General features: G+C 38.5%; 1 protein-coding gene across 1 annotated transcript in view; it reads left to right on the forward strand.

Moving 5' to 3' along the window:
* Positions 1-19,987, forward strand: part of LOC136750842 (neuroligin-4, X-linked) — an 84,401-nt gene that overhangs the window by 6,798 nt on the left and 57,616 nt on the right. Inside the window, exon 2 of the mRNA XM_066705958.1 lies at positions 6,309-7,034. Coding sequence (XP_066562055.1) covers positions 6,563-7,034 — 472 coding nt within the window. The 5' untranslated portion in view covers positions 6,309-6,562. The remainder of the gene's footprint in view (positions 1-6,308; positions 7,035-19,987) is intronic.

The raw sequence follows: 19,987 nt of genomic DNA on the forward strand, positions 1-19,987 counted from the left end.
CATTTTATTTGATCTTTTACTTGTGACTTTCTGTAGCAGACATACACCTACATTTTGGAGCAAGAACTGTGCATATTGTGGTTTTATTTGCTGTCACTGTATGTATTAACAGCAACCTTGCATTAATACGAAGATAAAACATTTCCATCCTCGTATAATCCCCAGTCAAGAAAATCCACCCGTGACTTAAGCGTAATTTCCCGTGTTCAGTTCTGTACATATCTGCTTAGTGGAGTGATTGATATGTTTTTGTTTGCTTTACAGTTATATTTCTGAGACTCACTCCACATGCCTCGAGGGAGCATGTGTGCAGAGCCAGAGAGACGAGTGCTGAATAGGGTAACTTCCACACAGGCTTGGATGAATTCAAAAGGTCCTCCAGCTGGCGGACAAGGCTTCTGTTTGTGATGTCAGGTCTTTTAAAATCCACCCCTGCCTTCGACGGTTGTGAATTTCTGTGAGGGTGGTTTGTTCTCTGTGAACACGTTGATGACATGAAAACAAACCTCAGACCGGCAGGATAGGCTGTGAATGTGTCGCATTGTGATCAAGTCGTTAATGCAGCTTCGTTAACACATTTCCGAGTGAAAAAGTCCTTGCGATCCGGGAGGAGACATTTTGCATTCAGCAGGGTGCTTCTGAAAATGACACTGTTCAGAGCTGACGTCTCTGCTGCTCCTTGAGGCATTTGAAGTGACTCATTGGCATAGTTTAAAACTATTAAAACAAATAAATAAATAAAGATATGTATGCATTGCTTTAAAATGCTGATAAATGTGAGATTTCTATGTAAACAAACTGGAATGGCATAAAATAAGTTTCAGTTAATTTATTTTAGTGTCAGAGCCAGTACATTGTGATTAATTTGCTTGTATTCATATTCAAATATATTATTACTGGGGGGGGGGGGCAGTGATGCATGCACATAGAAGAAAGTATGGTAGTGTCTGTATAGAGACACAGAGGGCCTATCTACTGAAAACTTGTCAGACGTTTCTCAGTTGCACGTAAAGTTCCCTCAACAGTGATGAAGATATAATACTGAGGAGTAGATGCATAAAAGCACAAAACAAGGAGATACAGGCTCATTCAAACTCTGACCTACTCACAAAGTACAAACCTGTATCCTATCACATTTAAACGTATTGAGAGAAACCACTTATAACTACTACTTAAACTACTACCACTACTAAACAATAGTAAACAATATGTATTGCATTTTTTATGTGTGAGGTAACACAGTGTCCATTATATATATATATTATTATTATTTTTTATTTATTTTTTGTCATTTAGCTGACGCTCTTATCCAGGGTGACTTACATTTGTACCCATTTATACAGCTGGGCATTTTACTGGAACAATCTAAGTGAAGTACCTTGCTCAAGGGTACAACAGCACTGCCCCACCCAGGATTTAAACCCACAACCTTCCAGTCACGAGTCCAGAGCCCTAACCACTACTCAAAAATGCTATTAATCTGAAACTTAATTTTAATCACAATGCACAAAACTTGCATGACATATTGTGACACTGACCTCATTTCAGGTGAGATGGTGATGTTTTAAAACGCTGATGCATGTGAAAGTCAACAAACTGAAATTGCACACAATCAATTATATATATATATATATATATATATATATATATATATATGACTCATCATCTATAGCCGCTCTCCATGCAGGGCTGGATGAAGGTCTGACACAGACTCTTCTCAAGTGGTCATTATTCACAACGATGGCCAGGTTGTGCTTCAGTGTGTTATTGTATATTAGACGTGGGAATTGTGTGTCATAGGAAGGCAACTGGCATGTGATTATGGAGCCCTGTTTGAATTTCGGAGTTATGGGCTATTGACAGCCCTTTCATTGGAGGCTGATGCAATGTTATAAATCTCCCAGATCACCTCAGACACTCCAGTTATGAGTAGATGAGTCTTTTCTTACCTCTTTAACAGTCCATAGAGCTGAGAACTTCAAAACATTGATGTAAAGGTTTAAAAATGCTGTAACTAATGATACTATAACTTTAAGTTACTATTGTAGCTATAACTATAATCCTTACAAAATAAGACATTACAGCCAAAGAGAGTAATATATATTGAGAGTAATATATTGCATATACTGGATATTAGATTAGGGGCTTGTTTACATTGTGGGACTGGTATTCCCTCCCAAGGAATAAATCTGGTCGGATCTTGTCAAGTCATTGAACTTTCTCACTTTAAACCTGTTTACTCTGGATGCACGATCATCTGAAAGGACTTAGACGGGATGTATTTATTTCATCCACAAAGCCGACGCATACACTCCCCAGAGAAGGTGTGCCTTTAAAGACAGCTGCCACGAAAATGCATGCTGAATCATACAGGACGAAACCGCATGTGCATTTGACTCTCACATGTAATTAGTCAGCACAAAAACTGCAATTTGTTTGCTATTGCCTGGCATGGATTATTTTCCCAGTATATATATATATATATATATATATATATATATATATATATATAATTACTTTGTTCTCTTTTCATTGTGTGCCAAGCTACTTTGTATCAAACCAATATGATCAACCTATTTGAACTTAACTGAGCTTATATGATAACTGAGCTGCCCCTAACTTCTGCACAGGACACAGCTACTGTGGTCACATGATAAAGACTGGCTTCACTGGACACTGGTGCCTAATTAAATCATACCATATGTTTTTTTTTTTTTTTCCTGAAGTTATACTCAACTGTAACGTTAATAGATGAGCAACTCTTGGGCAACACAACCTCTGCTTGCTATATTGTTCCCTTTATTCCCAAGCGGTATCTTTACACATCATCCAATTGAACAGCTAATCAAGATAAAAATAAGAGGGAGAAAAACCCAACAGCAACAATCTCTCTTCCAGAATATAATAGGACGCTGCTCAATGCAACACAAGCCTCCTATACCAGTGTAAACAACTCTGTTCCTGTCACATATTTTTCTGTAGCCTGAAGGCTTTTCTTTCGCCCAATATATTCTACAAAATCATATCATTCTGCATGTGAAATGCTGACCCAAACCGATACCAAAGTCAGCCATGCTGCAACTAGTTTCACAGACACACACACATACACACACCGAGTGATTTGATCAGATTTAGTATCCCTCCTGTTCGAGACAGCGCCGTGTTTGTGTCTCCCTTGCGTATTACGGACTATTGTACCACAGAGATGCGGTACAAAGGCTGCTGTTATATAAATCAATAGCAGAAGATGAGATCCAGTTAACAGCCCTCCTCTCCAGAACCGTTGTGACAGCTCTGTTAATGGAAGAGAGCATTAATAAATGACTACTGAACGATTCCTGTGATTTATACGGACCTCTTGTCTTTACGAGAGCCGTGCACACTGTAAGCAGATGCGGTTGTTTTAGAATTCATTATGTTAACGGCTGGAAAACAAAGGGCTCTTGCCACGGACAATGATACCCCTGACTACTTCCTTCTTCTTGCCATTAGACGTTAAATCTATAGCTTCAAACCATACAATACATTCCCATTGTTGGCTGTCGAAGGGCTCCTGCCCACCCCAGTTCATCTTAGAAAGAGAAAAAGATCAACCATCACACCATGGAAATGAAATAATAAAGCAGGCACAGTTTCCATGATGATTTCTTTAAACCAGAATAAATATATTTGACTCAATCTTGTCTGTGCTTGAATGTAATATAACACATATAATGTCTCTTACTCTAATATTACATTTATAATCATTCAGGCTAGTGCAGTGTTTTAAATGCATTTCATTACAGTATCTGCATTACACCAGCCATAAATCAGAAACTGAATGTTTACAGTGAAGAATAAGAAGAAAATTAACAAAAACTATTTATCACAGGTCATCTTAGTGAACATTTTATTCCAAGTTTTTCATATATACACAATCATGTATGCTCCTACTTCTTCCTCGCGAATAATATAACCGCCAGCTGCTTCTGACCTTAAAGGGTTAAAAAGTAAATTATTCCTTTAGGAAAACACAGTAATTAGGTTTCAGCTTGAGCAATACCGAGCTCCTTCTGAGAAACTACAATTGATCAGGTTAAATGAGCAAATGGTCCCCAGCCTCCCATGCCGGAGAGATATTAGTGTTCAGAAGTAATGCGTTTCATTAGACTCTGAAACATAAACAACTTCAATAACAAACTATGTTAATCACGGGCTTCAGTCTCTTGTTTTGGATACTGCCAGTTTCACCCAGCCAGGCCTGTTAGGATAAGAACATAAGAAAGTGTCCAATTGAGAGGAGGCCATTCGCCCCATCGTGCTCGTTTGGTGTCCATTAATAACTGAGTGATCAAGGATCCTATCCAATCTGTTTTTGAATGTTCCCAAATTGTCTCTTCAGCCACATCGCTGGGGAGTTTGTTCAGATTGTGACGCCTCTCTGTGTGAAGAAGCGTCTCCTGTTTTCTGTCTTGAATGCCTTGAAGCCCAATTTCCATTTGTGTCCCCGGGTGCGTGTGTCCCTGCTGATCTGGAAAAGCTCCTCTGGTTTGATGTGGTCGATGCCTTTCATGATTTTGAAGACTTGGATCAAGTCCCCACGTAGTCTCCTCTGTTCCAGGGTGAAAAGGTTCAGTTCCTCAGTCTCTCAGTAGGACATTCCCTTCAGACCTGGAATAAGTCTGGTTGCTCTCCTCTGAACTGCCTCTAGAGCAGCGATATCTTTCTTGAAGTGTGGAGCCCAGAACTGTCCACAGTATCCAGATGAGCTCTAACTAGTGCATTGTACAGTCTGAACATCACTGCCCTTGTTCTCAATTCTACACTTTTGACAATATACTCTAACATTGTGTTTGCCTTTTTTCATGCTTATAACAACAAAACATGTCTTTTTACCAAATCTGAAAATATCCAGTGAAGATATATTGTCAAACACTGGATAAAACCATGTGAATGTATGGAGTAGCATTTGTAAGTATGAAAAGACACATGACTTTAATTCATGGAAATGTCATGATTGTGATTTGGAAGTATTGTAATACATGTCATTCTCCAGTATGTGATTCCTGGGAATATCAGACACTATTTTATGTTGCTGATTTCTGCAAAACTATTAGATAATTAAACAGTTGTGCTAATGTGATGTCTTTTAAACCATATAATTTCATAGCAGAGCTTGTTCTGCAACAATATTTATTGATGGCTTTCTAGCTCAGTGATGTACTACTTATAAATAATAATATATAATAATTTCTACTACTTGTAAAAATGCAATAGGGAACACGTTTGTAAAGTTCTTGATGTGGTCCAGCCTGCAGTCTCTTCACTATGGGTTGAACACGTTGACTTGTGATTGTCTTTTGTCGTTGCGCATAATTACTGTTGAATTAAAAACGGCTGCACATAAAAACAATCCTACAGATGTCTAGTTTTTAAAACAAGTACCTTAAATGAACAATGGAAAATAAATGGCCCATGTATGATGACAAGAAAATGAATTAAAAGCTCGGTGCTGTCTGTTCAATCCAATTGCTGAGATGCAACAATCTGACAGGCTGAAGACATCATTAACTCTCTTCTGTACAGCTCTGAGTGCCTTCCACCCACTGTTCCAATCCCCGCTTGTGCATTTTTAAGTGTCCTCTACTTCCTGCAGAAAGTGAATTGCTCGGCTAATAGTCTGCCGAAACAGAAATAAGCATTTTTATCACGTTTTATTCTTGCGTTTTGGAGCACACTAATGGATGATTTTTATAACTTCTATTTGTGCCCTGTGAGGAAAGGTAGGCAGTTGAAAAATGTACATTAAAACTATGACAAAGTGATGTTTTCAGATTTTATTAATATGAGGGGGGTTGGAGGGATATTTCAGTCAATAAACATTTATATATGTATTTACTAATGTATACATTAATTCACTCATTTTGTGTCAGTGTTCATCCCATCACTTCTTTTTCTCAATTTAGTTTACATATTTTGATTTGTTTTAATAGGTAGTATTTAAAGAAACTAGGACAGAAATCAAAAGGCATTTCTGTGTACTAATAGACTCAAAACAGTTAGAGCATCTGGAAGTGAAAATGAAATTAAGACATGGCACACATGCTTATGAAGGTTAAAAATGCTCTGTAGAAATCAATAATAAAGGAGCTGTGGAAATCCAGTGACATGACACGTCCCCTAGTCCGACTGCTGATCACCCAGATGACTGGTTTTGTGTGACGTATGTAAAAAAAGCAAAATGAAGATGCAAAGAAGAGTTAATATTCCCGACTACATCCCTTGTTGTAAATCGTTAATTTAAATTGTCTGCTTTCTCTCACCCGCAGGCCAATCGATCCGACTCTAATCAATTCTGGGGAGTAATTGCACCGCCGCGACAGAGCCACTTCTCTCTTCTCCTCCACTGGAAGCCGGAGTGGTTTGCAAGATGAAATCCGTGCTCTGGGATGGGGGCCACTGAAGGGGTTGGTTCCACTGGTGGGCGCTCTCTATGGCAGTTGGTAAACACTGCTAAATTATAGCCCGAGTGAGAGGCAACTTGGCTGCGGAAGACCGTCACCTGCGAATGTTACAGTAGACCATGTCGAGGCCAAAGGGAATTGTATGGCTGCCTTGTGTTTGCACCCCCATCTGTGCGATGCTGAATGTAAACCTGATTTTCTGGATCGCCACCCTGGCTGTGAGATTTACCCTCGTCAACTGCCAAGCACAATATTCCATCGTCACCACAAACTACGGGAAATTACGGGGATTAAAAACGCCGCTGCCCAACGAGATCCTGGGCCCCGTGGAGCAGTACCTCGGAGTTCCCTACGCCTCCCCCCCCACCGGAGACCGCCGCTTCCAGCCCCCCGAGCCGCCCGCCCCTTGGCAGGGAGTCAGGAATGCCACACAGTTTGCCGCCGTTTGCCCCCAGTACCTCGAAGACAGGGCTTTGCTCAACGACATGTTGCCGGTGTGGTTCACCGCCAATTTGGATACAGTGGTAACCTATGTGCAGGATCAGAATGAAGACTGTCTGTACCTTAACATCTATGTGCCCACTGAGGATGGTAAGTCTCACATGATTAACCTTTGATCTGTCCTTTGGGGGCTGTTTGTGGGGGTGTTTAGGTGACATTTTGGAGGGTTTGGTCTCATGCCGTCCATTGAACACCGTTTCAAAATGCACACGTACATATTTTTCATTATATCATGTTATCGTTTGAATATATATAAATATTGGTACCAAATGTATTAATTTCTGAGACTTTTAAATGATATCCTTACAATACCTGGAAAGATACCCAGGGTGTAATTGAGCTATAAAATGTGCTGTTGTGTAACAATATCTGCCGGTTACTGTATATCAATTGCGTTTCAGATTAAATACGAATGTTCTAGAATCATCTCTCTGCTAACATTGTTTAATATAGGAAGTGTATTTCCTGGATCACTTAAATGATCTCTGTGAACTCGATCACTGGCTTCTCTTGTGCTACGGGGGTTCAATGGCCTCTTCGTTAAAAAAACTAGACATAAGCTGCAACGGTGACAACTGGTCACAGACGCCTCTCACCACAAGACAGAGGAGAGAGCTGGCGTTTTAGTGAAGGATTTGTAATATTGGAGGGCCTGTAACTGCACACGTGTTATGGTCATGCATATTCTGAAACACAAAACCCTTTTTATGGCCAATGAACTGCAGAAACCATGAACAACACCACTATCATAAGTCATATCATAACTTACAGTGACGGAAGCTGGAAGCGGGATACATTGTTTTAAAATATTTTGCCACCTCATAATTACAATCAATCAACATTCATTAGGAACAGAAATAAATATTAATGTTACTCTTCAGTTTACAATTCCCAGATTGTTTTATTGTACTTTACATTTGTGCCACAACTATGTCACAATACTAAAGCAAAATAAACAATGAAGTGGAATAAATATATAGTAGTATTTTAATGTCAATAAATAAATCTGTGGTCAGTGATAATATATATATATATATATATATTCCATTCTTCCACACTGTATTAAAAGTGTATTCTTCTTATTATTAGTAGTAGTAGTAGTAGCTTAGTGGGCTCAGCAATGACTAGATTACTATTATTTTAACCTTTTTTATTGTATTTATTATATTGATTTATTTAACATTAAAACCGTGAGGAGTATAGTCCTGAACGCTTATCTAAAGGGGCATCTGGGGGATGTGAGAGGGGGTGGCGTTGAGAAGCTGACACATTTAGTCAGTATTTTAAGGTCAGGAGGATGATAATGGAGTCGTTTGAACATTGCAGCTTCACTGTAAATATGGGTTTAACTGCAGAATGAATACTAGATTAAAAAGGAGACTGGAAAGATAATCTGATGAGCTAAATCCTGAAGTAACGAGTTTGCCAAATTCCGATGAAGTGCACTCTTGTCTAAGATTAACAACTCTGTTTTACACGTTTATTTATCTTTTTGCATGATTAAATAACGCTTGCATCAATTTAATTTCAGAATATCTTTGACTGTAAATGTCTCGCATACAGATATCAATAGTTTAGAAAGCTGCAGGTGCTGTAGGCCTTGTAACACAATGTACCACAATGTATTTTGTTTTCACCTATACAAATGTATCTTGGCTGCACATTCCTTTTCACCTCTATCAAACTCATCCCATTATATATTGGTGGAATTAAGGTCGGGGGGCTGAGGCAGACAGAGGATGATTCCTTACATCATTCTTTCTAATTGAAGTAATTTGAATATAGTCTTTGGGTGGTTACATAGTTTTAATGTATTAATCAAACCCTTTGCCTACAAGTCAAGTCTGAGTAATGGACATGTTTCTTTACAGATGTGCATTTTATTTGTGTCTGATATCCCATTAGTGCAACACAACACTAACCCCAAACCGTTGTGTATTGTGCTGTAGACGCTGCACTACATTTGAACAACCTCTCACCTGTTTTCTTCTGACTTTGGGAGGTGAAACCATCAAACACGTTTGTGCATCGACGAAAGTAGTACAACTCCGGCATTGTGTATCAGCAGTTTCCTGTATGTTTGTATTTATGTGTTGTGTATTTTGAGCATCTCAAGGAGTGCTTGTTAGGGAAATCACAGCCATGAACATTTCAAATCAGTCATTTGCCATGTTTTTTGGCATAGCTCCTTTTTATTTATGTTAATTTTGGTTTCAACTGTATAATATCAGACATTTTCTTTCCCTGCACATTCACTCCTATCTACACAATCACCATATGTTATCTCCGTCTTTGAAGCCAAGGCCTCTCACTCCCTGTACATCCCTCCTCTAATCTCTCATCAACCGGCGTCCGAGAATCAGCCGCTGATTAGCCGACCAATCAGCTCTGACTCGTCCCTGATTCTCGAGTGTCTCTTAACAGTGTTGAACGGTCTTCAGTAGCAGCTCAGAGGGAAATATAAGGTCCATTATGAAGGATAGTAACTTTATGGGAGTAATTGAGGACAAGTGTGTGTAAAACTTTTGCCTTATTAGTATTTCAATCTCTCTCTCTCTCTCTCTCTCTCTCTCTCTCTCTCTCATGTAGTTATATAGAAATGCCGCTGTGGTTGTGGCTGTTTTTCTCTACACTGATCTATTGAGAGCTACATTGTCAGATACCGGAGACACACTGAGACCTTTTCACATCTAATGTCACCTTCGGATTCAAAATAGAATATGAATTTAAGAGGTTGAAGTCGGAACTTTTATACATTTAGGGTTTTCTTAAATTGTAGCAAGACATACAACTCTGTTTGAGAACATAGACAATACAGTAACACACACACACACACAGATACACAGGTGATACAAAAACACACACACACACAGGCTATACAGTAACACACACACAGATACAGTGTGTATTGTTTTTAATTATTTTTTAAATGCCTGTAGGGCTATAATATTAATTCATTACAATTATCAATCTAATTTACATATAGGTTTAGTCTGGATTTTTTTCTTGTATAAAAGGGAAAAGGACATATTTGTTAAGCTTTTATTAGTTTTTGTCTCATCTGCCTGTGATGGGCACAACATTGGATTTCAAATGCATCAAGTGCTGAATAGTTATAGATTTTTTTACATTTCAATTTAATAAAATGAATTTTATCAATATTAACAAAGAAAGGTTTGTGCCGACAGAATTCAGTGCATTAAAAGAAATAAACATTTAACAACATGTATGGACAATAGAGTTAATTAGTTGCTTTCACCATAGTTGCGTTGTTTTACATTGAAGATGTTTTCTTTATTAATATTTTGAAAAACCTAAACAATACAAATAATTATATTTTATCTGGAATTTGAAAATAATGTGTAATCTAGGATATCATTAATTTAAAAGAAACAAACAATTAACTTATACAGTACAAATATCCAGTATAGTGGTAGTCTCCTTAATTACATGACCAATCTTTATGACGGCTATACATACATCTCCAAGGGCTTTGCAATTCAGTGGTACAGCATATAGTAAAAAACAGGTTTACTGTCAGAATATGTGCATATTTAATGGATTCCTATGAACAGTTTGCATTGGTGATGAATGTAGGAAGTTATTTGTATGATATAAATTGTGCAGATTAACAGTACAGGTATCAACTTGGATGTAGTTCACTGTAAACAGGTATAGCTATGTCCAGTAGGTGGGGCTAGTTATATTTATCACATTTCGTGCCCTAACCGGTCCATACCCTGTCATGGAAGATTGTTTCTCTCGTATTGTTTAAGTTGACAAGAAAACAAGATAAACAACAAGATTATAATAACAATAATGATATGAAATAGTTATTAATCATGCATACAAACGTAGATGTTAGTAGCATTCTCTATACATTATTTATTCTCAGCGTATTAACTTATTCTGTTATGCAGCTGTTATTATGTTGCTTATCATATTTAAATATTTGTACAGTTTGTATTTATGTGCGAAATATGTAGGTAGCCATTTTTCAAATGCAAAGAGCTTCAGGGCTTATTTGTAATTTCAGACGAATATGCAATACTTTCTTCTGTTCCCTTGAAATGGTCTATGCTATGGTATCAGTATATTTGGATCTGGTTTATTAATCAGTAATAATGTATTTTCCCCCTGTTCATTGTGTTTGTTTACAACACAATCAATGCAAATTAATCCAGGCGTTTAGTAATTTAACACACGTTTCTGTTGTCATTTTTCTCCCCCCAAGCACTAACTTAATGCTTGCTTGATAAGTAATTAATACATATTATGGTCAAGTACAGCATATACCATAAATATGCATTTGTTTATTGGTCAGATCATCACAGTTTACATCCCCAACTCTTCTTAAAGTCTATATACCATTGTCGAGCTGCTGAAGTATATAAATAAAGCAATCAAAAACACCGGGTGCAATGCATCGTTTCTCATCTGTCATCCAAAAAGTAATCTGTACTTTGGATCCGTTAAAACTGCGACAGAAGGAAAAACAGCAATGGAATCTTCTACCAGCTGCCAGTGTAAACATAATAACAAAGAAGATAACAAAACTAAGATATAAAGACGGGTGACAAATTCAAGGAAAAACCAACATTAAGTGTCTCAGTAAAGTGTTGGGCACCACAAGCCCCAGAACAGCTTCAGTGCTCTTGGCACAGCTTCTAGAATCTCTGGACTCTACTGGAGGGATGAACACCATTCTTCCAAAAGATTTTCCCTCATTTGGGGTTTTGCACGAGCATCACGGTCATCACGGTCATCAAATGTGAGCTTTCAACCCCAGTTTCCAACACTGTTTACTGATGTCTTTCACATAGATCTAAATGCAGATGTAACTTTAGTCACTGTTCCTAGAAATACGAGCCAGTTAAGCGTCTGTGTGACTGAAGCTCCTGCCATTCGTGCCCCAATAATGACCCCTCTTTCAAAGTCACTTAGATCCTTTTCCTCTTGCCATCTTGATCCAAAATCGAGGTCAACTGGGCTGCTCAGCATTTGTATACATGCCACAGAGACTTTTTAAATTTCTCTTAGTGCAGGCATGTTTGAACCCGTATGTCGTGTACTTTTAGTCGTCGGCGCACCCCTAAACTCACTCACCAGTACACTGGAAAATACCTCACTGATGTGCGATGGTCAATTGTGTATAGTTACATTGTACCATTCGTGCCCAATCCCACAGCAAAGTCTTGACCTTTATTTGTCTCCAGAGACATGCTGAACAGGAAAACAAGAGTCCACTTGTCTTCTGGTTTGACTGTCCCTAGTCAGTGTAACTGTGAAGGCCAATCAGATCAAAGAAAGATAATTTCACCTCCGAACTCAGAGTGCAACCTGCAGTAGGGGCCGCACTCTTCATGTTTGTGTTTCTCGTGTCTCTAAGGCATGTTTATATCTGCTGCACGATCAGATCCAGAGTGCAATGGCCTCAATAGTTGTTTTTTATCACTGGGTGGAATGTTGCTTTCTAGAATAAAGTTGAATTATTCATCACGCCCTGTTGTGCTTCTCAGTGTGGTTCTTTGCAAGTGAGTTTCCCTTTCACTTTCTGCAGCTTTAAAGTGCTACAGCCTGGTGAACTCCATAGCAAACCCCAAGGGACGTGGAAGTCCGTAACGTTATGATCTAAGTAACCGTTATACTCATGAAAAGGCTGCAGACATAATTACTTAAATATAATAAAAGCAGGAAGCGTAACTGCCAAACAATATATGTGTTTATTATCATGGCCCACATGCTGCCCTAGCGCTATATTCATTAGGAACAGTGTGAGTTCAACATCATCGACATCAGAGTAAAGCTTTAAATAATACTGTACGATCTGGGGGTTTAGTGTCAGATCGTGTTTGAGTGTTTGAGTGGGAATGGTGGCTTCCGGGGTCAAAGGTTGGGTCACAGGGACGAGGGGGTAAATAGGGGTACACAAAGCCATGATTGATAACGTTTTTAAGAATACTTCACTGCCGATTAGTTGTGTTGCCGACGTCCAACCTTTAAAGAAATGACCGTTTAAAATTGCACAAGGGTTTTATAGACTAAATTAAAATAAATAATAATAATAATAATTGAATATCCTTTCCTGTCTTTAAATTGAGACAGGCTTTACCCCTCGAGGTGCACACTATCATCGCTCTCTTCCATAAAATGAAAATGCATCATCGGGTTTATGTCTCACTATTATCAGAGTTGGTATGACATTGTTATATATTTGTACTGCCTGATGGCTAATTACCTGTGAAGGGTATATTCTTGCACGTTGTGTTTGGAATATGTCTTGCCTGTTCTAGGCTTATAAGCAGAGGCTCTGGTGTTCAGTACGTGCAGAATCCAATTTAGTATATCAGATAATTTATTTTATAAATATATAAAATATAATATGAAAAATACAGTTGGCAGACATTAAATTACTGATCTCACAGCTTGGTTCTAAAGAGCTCCATGCTTTCAGTTTCTGGCGTCTGTAATGAGTTTCCAAAGATCACATTCATTTGGATTAATTAACACAATAATTGCCCCAATTACATAACTTAGGACCTGTTTGGAATACAAAAAATGGTGGCTCGGGATTTTGTTTTTCACACTTGTGCTTTAATTATTGCTCTGTGCTTATTTATCGAGTTTATGCTCTTGAGAGAGTGTGGATTATTTTCCTGCTCTAAAAATGTGATTATGAGTCTCTCAAGAAAGGACAGCTACTTTTATAATATTGGTCTCAAAGACAATAAGTGCAAATAACGTTCACTGAAAGAACCATTTCTATGGAATTCAAATAGTCTCTTTCAAAAGTGAATGAATTCCATTGAATGAATGAATGAATGTATGGATGCATAACATAATTATGGAAATAAAGCCGCGGAAGAGGCTATAATCAGCATGCAGACTTCCTTGGACAACATCTTCACAACTATCAGCGAGACCATATACGGGGACACTTAGACAAAATGGATGCATGAGAGTGTGTGTGTCTGTGTTAGTGCCACATGGCGATGGACTGGTTCTGCTTAACCCTGTATTGGATGAGGTGTCTATGGAAAATGCACGATGTTTAGATATATATGATCCAAAATAAACATTTTCAATCAACAATTCTGTCAACAGCTCCTCTCGCTGAACAGTCTATAGTGACTGCTGGGGCAGGGAAACATATGGTGGGAGAAAAGTGCTCACTAAGTTAAACACAGCCTCAAAGGATGTGGAGCTGCTTGAAAAGATCTCCTGCAGTCTGGCTAAGACTCGCTTCTCCACAGCAGCCTTCTCCGATCAGCACCACACTCTTTCAGATGAGTGGCTCATGTGCAGAAACAATGGCATGTCTTTTCTCTAAGGAAAACACTGAAAAGGAAGCTGGAATCGTAATAAACAAATATTTAACACAAATGTCCATTTACAGAACAAAGACAACCTTAGTTATACAAAGGACCACAGTCAGGTACGGATATAAGAGTTTTATAGGGACAAAGCATGCTTTAAACAAACAACAAGGCTGATGGTATTTTCCCAATTTAATTAAAAGAAATGAGGGACGTTATACATAGACTATGACCTCAGATCTTTCATCAGACACTTACGACAGCAAACTGGAAAATCACTAATGTAATATCTGGCCGGCAGCCATTTCACCTTCAAGCCTGGCCGGTTGCATAAACATAGACTAAGTCTTTGTCTTAGTATGATAATAATGATAGACACTCTGTTAAGACCGTTGCATAAAACAGTCTTTCCTTAGACTGGTCTTAGACTGGTCTTACTTAGTCAATTACGCACTGCATTCTGGGAATTTTAAGACACCTGAAGAAAATAAAAACATGGCGGACGTTTCTCTAAAGCAGCGATGATCACAGTTAACTGATAATTTATGCTAGGTGTTGAAATATAATGTAGAGAAATGTATCAATTGGGTGCCATTTTCTAAAACTTTCATTAACACATTCAAACACAAGGTGTGGGATAAAATGAAGAAAAAGTTAACATCGTCAAACCGTTGTGTGTGCGCTGTGAGGTCTGTAAAAGATGAGAAACAATGAAATAATATGCTAATTTAAGAGGAAATCTCTGCGTACTAAACGCAAAGCAGCACAGAGTTTATTATTATTATTATTATTATGTATTCCTTTGCCATGCGCCCTTATCCAGGGCGAATTAGGATAGCAAATAGCAAAACAAAAGTGCTAAATACAGCACACAATTACTTATCAGTCATAATACAAATTAATGTTTCGAAATTACAGAAGTGCAGGTAAAATATACAGTTGGTTATTGCAGTGTGTCGGGAGGGGTCTCTGTTTCTGCAGATTGCAGGGGGCCGGACAGGGTGTGAGGGCCGGCGGGAGGCTCCGCCTGTCAGCCTCAGTGTCGCAGTGACTCGGGCAGCACTTTCAATGGAAAGACAGACTTCAGTTCCAAGTTAGCCTGGGAGAGAGGAGGCTGACTTTTCTTAGTCTTAGTCAGTCTTAATTTTTATGCAACTGACTAACTTGCATAGACTAGTCTAACTGTCAAATTAAGACCAGTCTAATGGTCTAGACCAGTCTAATATAGTTTTATGCAACCGGCTCTCACCAGACCTCAGGATTTGAGCTGGGGCTGGGCTTTGTCACTTCTTCAGTATGACACCGCCATGGAAAATCAGGTTTGCTGATGTGGTGCGGGGGGGACCAGTAGGGGGCACTATTTCTCAGGACCAGAAATTGTCCGAAAAGCAATGCCTCGGAACAAACTAAATGGCACATTGTTTAGTAGGAGGAGGCATAAACCTGACTCCCTGTGGTTGTTAAAAGATCCCATAAATTCCTAATCAGGCTCTCTCAGTTTGGAAATATTCCAGAAAAGAAATAAACTGTAGTTTAATTGTCTAAATAACTCCCTTCTCCTCCAACTAACCTGCATTGTTACCAGTGCAACCTGACTTTAGTGGAAGGAGCTACATTTCAGTGTCAGATTAAACTCCTACCCATAAAGTGCGTTGTTATCCTTGGGGATGAAAGGCGCTATATAAATGAAATATATTATTATATAGCTAAATATATAGACCTTTTCTTGTTGTTGTTGTTGGAGAAACACCCGGCAAAATATATTTCAGGCTGGCACTTAGAAAAAACGACACATCTACATAAATATGTCTGCAAAATAATAATAATAATACTGTACAGAAAGCAACATGCACTTGAAAAAAGCAATGCATGAATATTAAGAATGTTTAATTCAATATTTAGACCTCATTTATAGGATTGTTATCCGTTTTGTCTCATTACAATAAGTCTCTGCCCTGAAAAGAGTTCAAGGAAGAGTGACAAGAATAAGTATCATCTAAAAGAAATGTCATCTACAGATACGCTTAGTCGTTTTAGTCGGGAACAGAAGATATTTGATTACTGTATTCCTCAAAGGTACGGACACAAGGCAACCTAGAGTAAAACTCGACAAGGTACCAAGGACACGAGTGAAAATTAACAACAGGTGAGCTTGGTCGTAAAAGGGGGAAAACGTCTGAATCGTACTGCCTGGGTTCCTTCAAAAAAGGGCTTCATAAAATTCAGGACCTTGTTATTGGGATATTGAAGAAGGTCCTCAAATGTTGATGGCTGCTAAAAACAAATTGCAGTCGAAGAAAAATAAAAAGCGAACTTTTTGTGCGTAAGAGACCCTGAGGCGAAGATCTGATCTGTTTTTGCTTCGCCACGTTTTTTAGAGAGATTACATTTTTACTTTTCTCCAGAAGAAGCAACACTGTGACATACTGTTGCTGTCCTGGCCACAACGGCCCGTTAAAATTGTCAGATGCTGCTTATGATTTTATTTTATTCATGAACTTCAGGTTTCCTCAGCACGTGTCCTTGTGTTAATGGCAAAACTATACTGTCAGGTGATCAAACATGTGTTCTTGGTATGTGAATGGAGTTGGGGTGATATATTATTGTCGTGAAAGTATGATCCATATTTGGTAAACTACCTCAAAGGCCACTTCATCTTGTTCCTTTTTTCCCCATGTAACTTTCCTTGTTTTCTAGATTTGTCTTTTTTTAAAGCTGTAATGAATTTTTGATGCAACTCAATTTTCAAATACTTCCTTTCAGTCAAGGTCAAGGCATGAGATGTTTATGTTTTGCACACAGTTCTCTCTCTCTCACTCTTTTTTTTGTTCCAAATACAGATTTTTCTTTTTCTTTTTGATAGGACAACTTTTGAATGCAATTTTTACCAAAATGTTTTTGAGAAACCTGCTGTTTTTTGAAATCTCTTTTTTCCCCTTTACTCTTCTCCTGTTGACCTTAGGAGCCAACTCAAAGAAACAAGCAGATGATATAACCAATAATGATGGTGAAGATGAAGGTATTTTTTCTTTTTAAAAAAGAAAAAAGCTTGATACTGGTGCATGAGAATCAACCTTTTGATTTTTTGTGAATTAATTTGTTTTTCCCTTGAAGTGCATACTTATGCGCACCTCTTGATTTCTTTTTTATTTTTCCAACCACTTTCTTTCAAGAAATTAGCATATAGATGACTACCGTTCCCCTGTGAGATACGTAAAAGGTTATCTCTAAATGTGTGTGAAGTGAGCAACATAATAAATGTTATTTACAATTGAATTCATTCCCTTTCCGGTGCTAGAAAGCGAGGGATGGGAATTGAAACTATGCATGTGTTTTAATTGTTATTTTCCCTTCTGAAACCCTTTTGAGAGCAATAAAAAAGTCATGTTGCCCTTTTTTCCTTTTACATTTGCCCGATGAAGCATGAAAACTAACCCTTGTTTTGACAGTAGGATTCTGTTAATTTGTATCTGTGTCAAATCTCTCTCTCTCTCTATATATATATATATATAAAAATGTATTCCTGTCATATGAATAGCTTGCCCTTTGCATGAACAACATAGCTGTTCCCCTGGAATATCGTATGTACATTGCAGTGTCACTGTAGCAGGGTAACGCAACCTTGATGGGACCCAAGAGTGGTGCTGTTTGGATGACTTGACCTTCCTATGGGGGACCTGTTTTACCTCCAGATTAAAAACATTTCAGTCTTTTATTCCAGATGTCCGGTCCATGGCAGGCTGTTATTGACTGTTAACACACACAATGCAGAATTAAAGCTGCACTTTTGGACAGACCATTTCATTTGGAATGTCAATCCACTCAATGTGATTAATAATAATAATATTAATAACAAGAACTGTTGCTTTAATATCTCAGCAGTTTCAAAGGTTTGCTACTTGCACAGAACATCAAGATATTAATAACAATAATACTAGTAATAATGATAAACCTCATCATAAACATACTTTACAGCTGGTTTCTCAGACCTCGATTAGAACTAGTTTTGAACTCTTCTATCTAAAGTAACTAGTAAGACTTTTAAAGTACATAATAACAAAGGGATTGAGGTCGTGGTCGATAAACAGCCATCCACTTCTTTTTGGATGGAGGTTAGACTGAAGGCCATTGCACACTGGATCCAACGCGTTGTTTGTAGTCCATCATCTGAAACACTGTCGATCAAGGACAAAGCACATTGGATCCATTAAAACTGTTTATTTCAAAGTGCAAACCTTTGTAAATAATGAATGTCACACCTTTATGGTTTACCTGCACTTACCCAGAATTTCTAGGAGCATTCTAGCTACATTAGTAGGTACCATTCATGTCCAGCTCCCCCACAATAGATTGCTATATATTGTCTGTATACAGTGGCTCTCAAAAGTATTCACCCCCCTTGGACTTTTCCACATTTAATTGTGTTACAACATGACATCAGAATGGATTTAATCAGGAGTTTCTGCCACTGATCAACACAGAAAATGTCCATAATGTCCAAGTGAAAAATATAATCTGCAAATTGTTCTAAATTAATTACAAAACAGAAAATACTTGAATGCGTAAGTAATCATCCCTTTGCTGTGACACACCTGATTGAGCTGTGGCGAAACCAATTGTCTTTAGAAGTCATGTAATTAGTTGAATGGAGTCCACCTCTGTGCAATTAAGGTGAGTGACATGATTTCAGGTTAAATACACCCATCTCTGGGAGGTCCTAAAGCTGGTTAGTACAATTCCTAACAAAAACTACATCATGAAGACGAAGGAACATTCAATGCAAATCAGGAATAAGGTTCTTCAAAAGCACCAAACTGGGGTAGGATATAAGAACATGTCCAAGGCATTGAATATCCCCGGAGCATAGTAAAGTCCATTATAAAGAAATTGAGAGAATATGGCACAACTGTGAATCTGCCTAGATCAGCCTGTCCTCAAAAACTGAGTATCTGGGTGCGAAGGGCACTAGTCAGGGAGGCCACCAAGAAGCCTATGGCAACTCTAAAGGAGTTCCACAGCTGAGCTGGGAGACACTGTGCTACTGCAACAATGGCCTGGTGCTTCACAAAAGGTAACTTTATGGGAGAGTGACAAAACAAAATCAAATCTGGGCTACAGAAGGCATGTGGAGACCCTGATACCAAGTGGAGGAAGATTCTATGGTAATAGAGCTTTTTGGCCTCAATGCTAAGCACTATGTTTGTCGCAAGCCTAACACCACACATCATCCTGAGAACACCATCCCTACCGTGAAGCATGGTGGTGGCAGCATCATGCTAATACTATGGGGATGCTTCTCTGCGTCAGGGCCTGGAAACCTTGTAAAGATAGAGGGCAAAATGGATGCAGCAAAGTACGGAGAAATCCTGGAAGAAAACCTGCTGAAGTCTGCAAGAGACCTGGGACTTGGGAGAAGATTCATCTTCCAGCAGGACAATGACCCCAAACGTATAGCCAAAGCCACACTGGAGTGGCTTAAAAATAATAAGGTCAATGTCCTGGAGTGGCCCAGTCAAAGGTCCCCATCCAACTTGATGGAGCTTGAGCAATTGTGCAAAGACGAATTGGCAAACATTGCTGTGTCCAGATGTGCAAAGACTTATCCATATAGACTCATGGCTGGAATTGTTGCCAAAGGTGCCTCTACCACATATTGACTGAAGGGGTGATTACTTAAGCAGTCAATTATTTTCTGTTTTGTATTTATAATTAATTTAGAACAATTTA

Source organism: Amia ocellicauda, chromosome 6 (genome assembly GCF_036373705.1).
Source record: "Amia ocellicauda isolate fAmiCal2 chromosome 6, fAmiCal2.hap1, whole genome shotgun sequence".
Taxonomy (NCBI): Eukaryota; Metazoa; Chordata; class Actinopteri; order Amiiformes; family Amiidae; genus Amia; species Amia ocellicauda.